This window comes from Falco cherrug, chromosome 13, assembly GCF_023634085.1.
Source record: "Falco cherrug isolate bFalChe1 chromosome 13, bFalChe1.pri, whole genome shotgun sequence".
In the NCBI taxonomy this organism is placed as follows: domain Eukaryota; kingdom Metazoa; phylum Chordata; class Aves; order Falconiformes; family Falconidae; genus Falco; species Falco cherrug.
The window spans coordinates 4,517,945-4,530,036 of NC_073709.1; the positions used below are offsets into that span (position 1 = coordinate 4,517,945).

A 12,092-nucleotide genomic window follows, 5' to 3' on the forward strand; every position below is an offset into this window, starting at 1 on the left:
TAGGTTTGCTGTGTTGGTGAGAGCTGTAATTAGCTGTTCTTTGTTGTTGTTGTTTTCCTTCTCTCAATTAACATGCAACAAGATATGATGTAGACCCTTTCAATTTCTGGCCGCAAATAGGATTTTTGTGCAAGAAAGCAGATACTTTCCAAGATTTATGGTACGCAGCTGAGTCTTCTGTGGAGAATGCCAAACTTGCGCCGGCTGTGCCCGAGACAAGGGGCGTGCAGCTTGTACTAGTTCTTCTCAAACGCGTGTGTAGATAAGGGTGTGTGACAGCAGTGCATAGAGGCCAAAGGATTTGAGTAAGAACATTGCAGTTTTGCTGGATGGATTTCAGGCCAGAGTAGTTCCCCCCTGGCTCTGGGGCAGGAAAATTCTCTACAGCATGTGGGCTTTGGCAATGCCTCCTGCCACCTCAAAGTGTATGTGAAACTCACCATCACTGCAGATTGAGTTTTGCCACTAACGTAAAAAAAACCCAAAATAACATAATAGTATGACCAGTGCTCCAGCCAGACGTGGTGGGTTGACCCTGGCTGGGTGCCAGGTACCCACCAGAGCCACTCCGTTGCTCCCCTTCTCAGCTGGACAGGGGAGAAAAAATATAACAATAGGCTCCTGGGTTGAGATAAAGACAGGGAGAGATCACTCATCAATTACAGTCACAGGCAAAACAGACTCAATGTGGGGAAATTAATTTATTAAGAATCAAATAAGGGTAGGGTAATGACATAAAAAAGCAAAATCTTAAAAACACCTTCCTCCCACCCCTCCCTTCTTCCTAGGCTCAACTTCACTCCAGATTTTCTCTCCCTCCTCCCCTCCAGAGGCGCAGGGGACCTGGAATGGGGGCTGTGGTCAGCTCAGCACACATCTCTGCTGCTCCCGCCTCAGTGGGAGTGCTCCTCGAACTCTGCCCCTGCTCCAGCATGGGGTCGCTCCCACGGGAGACAGACCTCCACTACCTGCTCCACCGCTGGTCCCTCCCACGGGCTGCAGTTCTTCACGAACTGCTGCAGCATGGGTCGCCGGGGGTCCCCAGCCCTGCCAGCAGCCCTGCCCCCGCCCGGGCTCCTCCCCGCGGGGCCACGGGCCCTGCCCGGAGCTGCCCCGGCGCCGCTGCCCGCGGGTCACAGCCCGCTGCGGGCACCCCCTGCCCCGGGGGGGGCCCTGCCCGCGCTGCGGGGGGAGCTGCCCCCCTGTGAGCTCCGTGGGCTGGGGGCACGGCCCGCCCCGCCGGGGGCTGCTGGAGTATCTCTGCGCCAGCACCTGGAGCCCCTCCTGCCTCCTTCTGCACTGGCCTGGGGGGCTGCAGGGCTGCTGCTCTCACATCGTCTCACTCCTGTCTCCCGCTGCACTTGTGCAGGTCTCCCCCCATCCCCCCTGAACTATGCTATCCCAGAGGGCTGCCACCATCGCTGACAGGCTGGGCCTCGGCCAGCGGCAGGTCGGGCTGGGAGCAGGCCAGCACTGGCTCCATCGGACATGGGGGAAGCTTCTGGCACCTTCTGACAGAAGCCACCCCTGTAGCCCCCCACGACTAAAACCTTGTCACGCAAACCCAATACACCAGTACATCGTTTCTGTGCATGTTGTACTGAAGATACTCAGCAATAATTAAGAAAACATGTAGGGACCAAAAGATAGACTCAGACCCCAGTTACAGCTTCCTGGGTTGTGGAGGTCTTTTATGTCAGTGAGTAACTTCGGACAGCTGAGAACTGGATTGTCCTCCCAGGCTTGATGTGGTGCATAACTTCTATCCACGCCTTTTGCTCAGGGAAGTGAGATCAGGATCTGACATCCTCATGTCAATTAACTGAAGATATCCCTGAATTTTCATAGGGGTAGTATTTCAGGGCTGATAAGCTCAGCTGAAATGCTATAGAAATGCGGACATCTGTCATATAATGACAGTGAATGCGTTTGCAAAAGATGTATTTGGCAAGCCACCCAATTTAAATTGCTTCAGTTCTTATTTGTTTTATGGGAGGAGGGAGCAAGAGGCTGACACAAATTGTCAGACGTTTCCCCCTTCTAATTCTTTATCCTTGTGGTTTAGCTTTACCTTTTAATGAAGGGGAAAGGAAGTATTGCCAGGATGCTGCTTTCTGAGCAAACAAACCGCACGAGTCTGTGGGGCTGGAGGCTGGATGATGGGAGCTGAGCTCCTGGCTTCCACAGCGTGCAGCACCTAAGCCAGAGGCAGGTGTGGTGCAGGGCTGATCTGGAGCCCTTCTGCCCCCTCTCACATGGGCTTTTCTGCCCCTGTTTCCTCATTCTTTCCTTTACAAGTCTTTTGGGCCTTTCCCATCTCTTTTTGTTGTATCTTTCACTTCCACTGTTGCTTCAGGCACTTTTTTGGGGTTTTTGCATCCTTGCTAGCCTCTTGCAGTCCTGGTGTGTTGAAGTGTGAAATGGCAGGCATGACCCTTAGGCACACACTAGTTATTTTTAAGCACTTTCAACGCTTTTCCATTTCCCTCTTTCTTTCCCCTCCCCTTAGATAATCATGTTTTATTTCAACCCATTTCCAAATCTTTCAGAAACCTTTTTGCTGAGATCTGTGTTTTTTATTTTCCCTCTCCATGACGTGGTTTTAGTTATAAATCTAATTAGAAGAAGGGAACTGTTTGATTAATACTTTTTTTTGTCAAATCTGTGTGACTCACAGTTCAATACTGTTTGTCTCCTCCCTTCCCTAGTGTGTAGAAGAACAGGGAATCCTTCAACAAAAATGTGATTAAACCCCGTTGAACAAACCCATGTTACCAAATCATGTTATCAAATATTTGCTGAAGGTAAATCAACAGCATCCACTCGCCTGGTTCTTCCATGTGCTCTCATCCTAGTTTAAATTTATAGGTCATTAATGGAGCGACTTCAGTTTATGACAGCTGAGGTTCTGACCAGAGTCTTTGTCTCAGGGTGACCTAAGCATAGCACTTCCACCTTGGTTGGATGGGCAGCCTGAAAGGCAAGGGCTTATGGGCTTGATGTTAAAAAGATGTAAATTCAACAAAAAACTGGTGTACAAAAAGTTACAGTTCAGAGAGAAGGGCAGAATTTATTTATTTATTTATTTATCTATCTATCTCTCTATTTATTTGTTTATTTATTTGTCTATCTATCTATCTGTTTATTTATTTATTTATTCCAGAGTAATTTCCAAAAGTCTGGAGTTACTTTGTACTCAGTATTTTCTAGTAGAGTCCACTGAGTTTTTCACATTTTAAATACTGGTGGTCTTTATGTACGTAGCCCCCATGATTTGGAGGTGCTACAGCCCAGGACCTTTTTCTCTTAGACATTCATTAGAAAAAGAGGTTTATGAAGGGCCTGCTGAAAATGTTTTTTTCTGAAGGTGTGTAGCCAGCAATGGTTTTGACCACTCAGAAATCTGAGTGTGCTTCACATATGCTATGAGGATATGTGGATTTTGGCAGCAATATGTGGAAGTAGAGGTTTCTGCTGAGGTCTTTGAGAACAGGAATTACAGTGAGTAACTGCAGCATTTTAAAATTGTGTATTTTAATTGACAGGAATGTTCTCTAAAAAAATTGTTGCTGTTTTGTTTAGTGCATTATTAATCCAGCAAAGCAACATACCGTAGTTTATTGCTTTCTGTTTTTTTCTTTCTCCTGCCTGTTTGAAAAAAGCTGACAATCACAGCCTGTGTTTTCTTTGAGCTAACAAGGAAATTGAGGGCTGGGGAAAATCAGAAAAAAGCTTTGAAAATCAGGTAGCGATTGAACTGGTGTGGCAGTTGCCCAGCAGGAAGGATATACTTCCCAGTATACTAATGGCCTCTGGGATAAAAGGCTACTGGAGAATGAGGTCTTAAGCATTTGCTGAGGTAGGTCTCCGACGGTAAGTGAAGAGTGGTGCGCAGTGGACAGGCAAACCATGTTCTCTCAGAACTTTTGCTGAGGTGACTGCAAGAATCCTTAGGCCATAGATGGTCTACGGTTTTTCCTGCTGAGCTCCCGCTGCGTGCTGTGGGAGGTTACAAGCCAGGCAGCACGGGGCATGCTTCCTCTGGAGTGGCTGGCAGATAAACTGCCACTGACTTGAGCTATGCAGTGTGCTTTGCGCTAGAGTGGTTTTCATTTATGACTGTCCTTATCAACAGTATAGATTGAAAAAATGATGTTTTCTACTGGCTCAAGTAGAAAGGCTCATGATCAGTTCTCTTCATCAAAGAATACCCTGTTCTACACAGGGGTCTTTGCTCTGGCCGTGACCAGGGTACAGGTGCAGGGTTTGTCTCTGGTGCTGTGGGAGAATGGCCCAAGCATCCTTAACATTTTGCAGTGTGAGGGAGATGCTAAATTTCCATTCATCTTATTCTTTTGTCATGTGATATTAGGGGGTTCAGACAGATTGCCTGTGCTTTCTATTCACTAGTCGTGTGTTAGCATTAGATATTTTGTAGATTCACTTCCAACAGAAAATGGCTCTGCATATTTAGTGGTTGCACTCTCTTATCTTTGTGGCAAAATGTGCATGGGTTATTAGGTGGGTTTTACCTGTTTCCGACAATGCACTATCTACAGAGGTATAATCCACACAGAGTACGTGTTAGACTCAGAGGAGCCAACATGCAAACTGTGCTGTAGCTTAGGCACAAGGCCTGGGCAGGGGCAGGAGGGAAGGTTGGTAAGGGAGAATGAGTAAAAGAGTAAATTATTTCTCAGATGTTGACGTGCAGCACCGTTTACTCAAAATTCCTCAATATGTTTATAGTTAATACAGATTTTCAGCGCTATGGAGCTACAACTTCATCACTTCTGTCTGATTTGCGTTCCACTTCCACAGCTTTGTTACTGGATAATAAAGGAAAAGATCTGTCCAAAACATGTGGACACATGGGATGCCTGCTTTGAGTGGCTGAACGCAAGTGCTGTGTGTGGAGTTAGAGAAGAGGAGGAAGGGAGCAGGATTTCTCCTCCCCTTCTCAAGGTCCTGCTCAGGATCCAGTTGTAATCTGGGTTGGGCAGTGGCAGAGAAGGGACTCAGTGCGAGAAAACTCAGGTCAGGCTTTGGTGGAAGGTGAAAGATTGCCATGCTCCCCCCTGGCAAGCAGCAGCTGTGATGATGGGGCTGAAAAGCACGCTTTCCTAGTCCCCTAAGGCACCTTGTTTAGACACTGCCACTTTGGCAAAGTGCCTTTTCCTCTTGTTTTGCTTCACAGCCTTGGAAACTTGTAACACAGTCAGTAGCGGCTGAAGTGTCTTCAGGCTCACAGGACTTGCTGACGAACAGGAGACCCGTGTTCAGGCTGGTCCCATCCCCATCATCTGCTGGAATAAGCTTCCTCCAAAGGAGGCAGAGGCTGTACTGCCTCCCTGGAGTGTCCTCACCTGACATGAGAGGTCCCTGAGGTGGAGTATGGGACTTCAGGGCTGCAAAAAACCTGCCTTATTTTTTAAAAAAAGCTTATGTCTCTTACAAGGACAGAGGGAGGAGGGAGAAGGATGTCCACAGGGGAAATACTAATTTCAATCTCCTACCAACATGCGTTGAGAAAGCTGTCAGCTTAAAGCAGTGTGTTCACAACAAGCTTCTCATTCTCATGAAGGGGGACAGAAATGTGCTGGGTATGGCACAGAAGCAGCTGTGGGGGACAGCTGCCTGGAGGAAGGCCTGAACTCTGACGGTAGTACAATTTGCAGGACTTTCAGATTGTCTCATATTCAGGAGGCTTTACATGTACAATCTGCACTAATTTTCCCAGCTTTTTAATAGCAATATTTATATTTTAACCATTCAAAATCTTTGCTGGCTGTGGAGCCAGTAAAGAAGCAGAATACTTTGACTTACAAAAAACCCCAAAGCTGACTGAGGGAATTCATTCTAAACCAGAATTGCTCGAATCTGCTTTATCACCCCTTTTCCTTCCTCTTTAATTTCCTTTCCCAAAGTGTAGCATAAAGTTTGCCCAGTCACTAACAGATCTATAAATCCTTCCCAAAGAAAAATAAGTCCTCAACCTCCCTCCATGCAGCACAGCAAATTGATAATAGCCATTGCTGCGGAGAATCGTAGGATGACACACTGCGCGCTGCCCTAAGCCTGTGCCGGTGTTGCCAGCCTAGTTATGAGACCCATCAGTGCCCACTTTTACACTGCATCCATTGCTCGGCAGCAGGGTGGCACTGGAAGATGAGTTCGTGTGCCAAATGGAGTTTCACATTCAGATTCACGGTACCTTTTCCATAAGCTTAGTGCTGCATTCTCATTTTTGTTAATTGTTTTTCAGGGGTTTTTTTGGAATATGTGAGGCTCAGTCCTGCAGATGATTGCGGGGATCCAGTCTAACACGTTCAGTAGTTGCAAGGGTTCTTTCTGCGATGTGCCCCTTTGCCACCGCTGTGAGCCATGCAGCGTTGGTTACAAAGGCCTGGGCACATCCTGACGGAGTCATGCAGAGCACGTAAACTTGCTTTGGACTGTGGTACTTTTCAATTAAACGTTTTCAGGCAGACTGGATCTGTGAAGTTCACCTCGTGTCATCTCTGTGCCCTTTCTCTCCCTTACCCACCTTCATCTTTCCTATTGTTTAGATTATAGACATCCCCCAAAAGACTGCAACATGCTATGTGCTTGCCCAGTGGGGCAAATTAGTGCACCTCAGGGCACTGATTGTGATCAGAGGCTCTTTCCACTGTCATTATTTTTCCTTCAGAAATGCATTTCCCACACATTCCAGCAGGAATTACTGCCACCTTTTTTCTTAATCTTTCCTACAGTGTTTCTTACTCTTTAAGAAAGGAACTTGTCATCTTTCAATCTTTGAAATGTTTTCTTTATATTTCTCTTTCTTTCTTAAAAAAAACAAAATTGGGCATGAAGAAAGACAGTAGAGAGCAGGTCAGGTTGAAGGCGCCTCGGGTCTTCTTGGGCCGTCTGTGTCGCTGCAGCTATCACACTGCTGTCCATGAATGCAGCAGGGGTATTTTTAGCACTCCTCAGAAGCAGGCTGCTTGCTCAGGTTACCTCGGCACTGCAGTCGCTCCAGGAGATGCTTTACATCCTAGCAATGTTTGAGGTGAGCTCTAAGAGTTTAGGTAGATTGCATTTGTTTAGCAGTGTCCTGAAGAACCCTTCCAGGTGTTCGCTGGGAGGAAAAAACCCCTGAGATTGTCACTGTTGGGTACACATTGACATCTCGCAGGCAAGCAGGAGGACATGGCCTTGCACCGGAGCAGCTGGAGGCAGAGGAGGAGTGAGCTGGCAGCCTGGAGCTCCCGGCTCCTTCCCTGGTCAGCTGAGGCTGAGCGGGTGTTGCAAACCTTGCAGCGACATTTTAAAATGTGAGTTTTGTTGAAGGAACAACCTGCAGAATTGTTGGGATAAAATTATACATTCTCAAAACCTTCCTCTGGGGTTGAAATCATCTCTCTGAAACTCGCAGCACTTTTTTGAGGCAATGTACATACATAAGAGATTTTATTCTTATGTCCTGATTTTCCAGATAGATACCCTCGAGGGCCAGAGTGTTTGGGTGACACTCAACAGTAGCACTTGAGCTGCCTCACGTGGATCGTGGTTAACTGTGGCACAGAAGGAGGGGGGCTTTGGAGTAAAACATGCCTTCAGTGCTTCTCAGCCTTTTAAAAAAGACCAATAAATAACTGACATCTGTTTTAATTAGTTACCAACCCTTTTCTTTATTAAATAGTTTTTAATTTTTTGCAAAGGATCCCATTAGGATGCCAGGAGGGGCGGAGGGGAGTTACTGCTCTGCAAACGAGCCAGCTAGCGTCAGTGGACATGGCTCAGCCTCTCAGCAGTCTGACTCAGTGGTAAATGCTCTGAAGGTAACGCTCCTCCGGTACAGTCCATGCAAAACATCGTGTCTGTTACTCAACACATGTCGTATTGTCCTGGCAACATCCCTGTGGACACCGCTGGGATGTTACTGTCATGAGCGGGATTGTTTTTCTGTTTGTCACTCATTGCATCTGTGGACTGTGTGTTTCTTGGGGCAGGGATCAGCCCTTATGATGGGGGTGATGCCAGCTGTAGCTGCTCTCCAAATTACTTACATCTGCACAGTTTTTCTTTCGAAGCTGAAAAGTGGTGTTTTTCTGAACAAGGAAGTCTTTCTACTTTATCTAGGTTGCGTATTTGTTCTTCAGTGGAATATAATGGATTCCTGTAACCCATGCAGAGAGAAATACTTTCATGCAAAGATAAAACCAATGCACATGGTATATTTGTAATAAAAATAGCAGAACTTTGGGCTGAAGACTCATGCATCATGATCCCAAGGTCACTGTTGAAACTGAGAGCAGATGTGGTTTACTCTGAAGTCAGGGTTGGATTGCAAAGACCTGTGTTGCATTGATAAACAGCAATTGACACCAGCAATCAGAGGGGCAAGTTTGCAAGTTCTTACCTATGTCATCAGCGAAACCCTTGCAATTAATGAAACTTAGAAAGCTGTTGCAAGATGCAATGGTTTATCAGGTGATCTGAATCAACAAGTGGCAGAGTTTACTGTCCCACTGCAGCATGGGCGTCAGTTGTGTCCGTGCTCCTCTGGGGAGGATTAAGAACTGATGCTGAGCTGAGCAGAGAGCAGGGACTCTCTATTCCTGTCTCCTAGTGCTGGCTCCGACATGATTGTTTTCTGGTGCTTTGTGCACATCTCACCTGTACTTCACTCATTAGCTAAACTGCTTTAATATTAATTCGTTTTAGTGGGTATTATTCCCCACCGATACAGATGTTGCAGGGACGTGCTGGTTACTTGGAGGGTATGGGTTTGCACTCATTCAGAGAGCTGCAAGGGAATTTTGTAGACATTTGCTCTGTTTTGGAGCTTTGTGGCGATGCACGGTGCACAGTAAGAGCTCAGTCGTGCTGTAGACTTGCCTAGACATCTGAGTTTATGCACAGGGTGATTATCTTCCACATGGCTGGGTGACATTGACTTCTCCTCCATGAAGCCTGAGGAAATAGGTTTATGCAAGTGAACTGTGCACAAATTACAGCAATCAGATCCCTTCCTGTAACATAACTGGGCGCAGGGATTCACTGCAGCCACCTCGCCTGTTTTACTGGCATCAGAAGGGGGCAAGTAGCAGCAGAGTGCTTGAGCCCCTCTCCCCATGCACACAATTGCAGGTCCCCTCTGTACCGGCCCCCCCGACCACATCCCCCTCGGCAGCGCTCTGGAGTGCGCTGGTCTCGCCCTCGTGCAGGAGAGGCGCGATGAACCACCATTCCCCGCTGTGGAGGAGTGCTCGCAGTCCTGTCTGCACCTTCCCATATATTTCACCTGCTGTTGCCTAGAAAATAAAGCTATGCCAGGTAATTTTGTCAAGAGATCATGCATAATTATCAAAAAAAGCCTTTTGTAGTTCTCTTAAAATACCCATTGGGAAAGACATTTCCCTGAAAGGACATTTAACAACACGCTTTTGACAACCTGTGATAGTTGGTTGCAGTAAGTGAAATATTTGAACAACAGCTGATATCTTGGTAGCTGAAATGGATTGATAAGAAATTCACAGAATTTAGTTCAATATGATGTGAAAGCTCAGCTTTTGGTTTGCTAGGAGGTATTGCAGCAGGCAGAAATAGATAAAAATGATACTGTTATATTCAGAATGGAAGTGAGCTGTCAGCTAAAGAGAGACTTCCCCATTCCCAGCCGGGCAGGAGACCCTGCTGTTTCCCCTGGTGAAGCGTATGGGTTTGATCCTGCCTTTCTGGGGAATGCAGAGCTCCCACTTGCATCACTTGTCAGAATCAGATGCAGGAGGAAGAACAAGCCGACGTCAGGAGCCTGCTTTTCTTTACAAATTTGGCAATTTGGAATTCCTGCAAAACAGGAATAGTCTTTGTTACAAAACCTCATTGTTAGTGCAATCCCCTTCTGCACAGCAAGGAATCTAAACAGCAGGAATGTATTTTAAAGGGACAGATCCATAAGAAAACAGAGGGAGGTTACTGCTAGTTTTGTTCCTGAGTGATGAGGAGATGTTCAAAAAAATATATTGCCTGTGAATCTCCTACTGGGAGGCAGCGGTGAAAGAGAGAGGAGAGCTTTGCCATGCAGCTGGTCTGGGAAGGGCTCTTCCATGATCTGATCCATCGCGCAGGGTGGCTGAAGGAAGAAATTGCTGTGTGTGTGCGCCCCTGCCTGGGCCTTGGCCATCTTCCCCACCCTGCCCGTGGTTATGGGATTATTCCCTAGTGCAACTGGTATCACTGGGGATATATAAGTAGTTATTCCATATGGCAGGGTGCTTTTGTTTCTTTTTGTAAGTTGTGTATGGCCAAACTTCATGCTTGTGCGTGGAGATGTGCATATTCCACATAGGTTTGCTTTGCAGACCAGGGTTTATGGAATGACGGTGGTTTCTTAGTCTGACTGCCTGAATGACCAAGGACACAAGCTTACTGGTGAAACTTGCGTTGGGTTTTCCTATCCTGAGTTCAGCGTCTCCTACTGGAAACTCCACTATGCCGTCTGCAAATTGAATTGAGGTATATTTAATGGAAGACAAGGTCTGAGGTTAAGTATAGGAGTTGCTGCAGAAAAGTAAGTGTTCTGTGGTACCCAGGAGGTCAGGCAAGAAGATTTAATGATCCCTTCTGCCCTGAAATCCAGAGCACTGTAATCAGTCTAATTATCTTTAAATGCAATTGGTCAGTTATATATGTATATGTATATACTACTTCCACACTCAGGAAGGACCTATGAAAGCTTAAATATACTACTGCTTGTATTAGTGGCAGGAAAACAAATTTGTAAAGGAAAACTTCCTTTTTTTAAAAAAAAACCAACAACATACGTTTGTCTTGGAAGCTCAGGAAAATATAAATTAGCAGTCTGTTAAAGACTCTTTAAGACTCTTACCACTACCTTTAATGAGACAGAAAAAGCTGTGGCTGGAGAAATGTGCAGTATAAGTTTGAGGTGTTTAACTTGATATTCCATGTTGAGCTGGAAACACCTGAAGATGCAAAGTATCTTTTTGTTTAAGTGCTGACAACATGCCTTTGAAAATATTATATGGAAATTAAGTCTATTACTGGTTTTGTAATGTAATTACTGTTTTATTAGGAACAGTTTAATTTTAACATGTTGGTTAGTATTGATCGGAAAAATCTATGTGTGATAATATATCTGGGATAAAGTACTGTATGACTCAGCTGACCTGAATTCAAACTTCAGAAGAATAAAATTTAGCAAGTACGATGAAGTCTGGCAGCCTCAGTTTCCCCATCTGAACAATGGCACCTATGTAATTTCCTGCCTACACTATTCTGTTGGAATTTATGGCTAAAAAAGCAGTTTCTAACTAATACATATTTAATAGTAATCCATAAGACTTCTCGTGATGTAAGTAATGCCACTTCTAAAATGCTAATATACTAAATTTGACATTATCAATTCATTTTTGTAAATCCCAAATATATACTTGTATTCTGCCTTGTCTCTTTGTTCCCTAGCCATTCAAAGCTCTGCTGCTGGCACTGAAATGCTACCTTTTCTTCTGACTTTCATAATCTATGTCTGGTTTGACTATTGATGTGTTATTATACTTTCAAAATACTTGGCATTTTCCTTTCTGGTTTTACTTTTTTTGCATTCATCTAGCCCATATTAAGAGTAGAGTGGATTTGTGATGAATTGATTATAATGTTTCTTTTCTTTTGCATTCTCATTGCAGTTCCTTCCAGTTTGTAGCTCACTCTTGCTGCAGCTTTGCGCACTGTGGGTGTTTTACGTGAAACGTTTGCCATGGCATCGTTTTGCCTTTGAAAACAGTGGAATGATGACAAGTTTCATTTTGGGCTCTATAATTTTGGTGCATAGTCTTGATTGGTACCAAAATGCAATTTGGATGTATAATTCATGTTGTAGGAATTTTATGGTGTTGTATGATGATGTTGATGTTTTATTAAGATAATGGATGTGGGAATTTGCTCCTCAGAATGTGCATATGGTATTGGTAACCACCTCATCAACAGCATATTTGGAATGGTTTTGCTTTGTATTTATATACTTGCATTGTCTTAGGAGAACATAGCAATATGTAGCAGCAGGTTTAGAGGTAGTTAATCAT

General features: G+C 45.1%; 1 protein-coding gene across 7 annotated transcripts in view; it reads left to right on the forward strand.

The window, feature by feature from the left end:
• The window catches only part of CCDC85A (coiled-coil domain containing 85A), a 196,397-nt gene that overhangs the window by 68,863 nt on the left and 115,442 nt on the right, over nt 1-12,092 (forward strand). The window contains exon 4 of one of the 7 annotated variants that reach the window (XM_005445665.3): nt 7,707-7,826. The exons of the other annotated variants lie outside the window; for them this stretch is intronic. Coding sequence (XP_005445722.3) covers nt 7,707-7,826 — 120 coding nt within the window. The remainder of the gene's footprint in view (nt 1-7,706; nt 7,827-12,092) is intronic. 7 annotated transcript variants of the gene reach the window in all.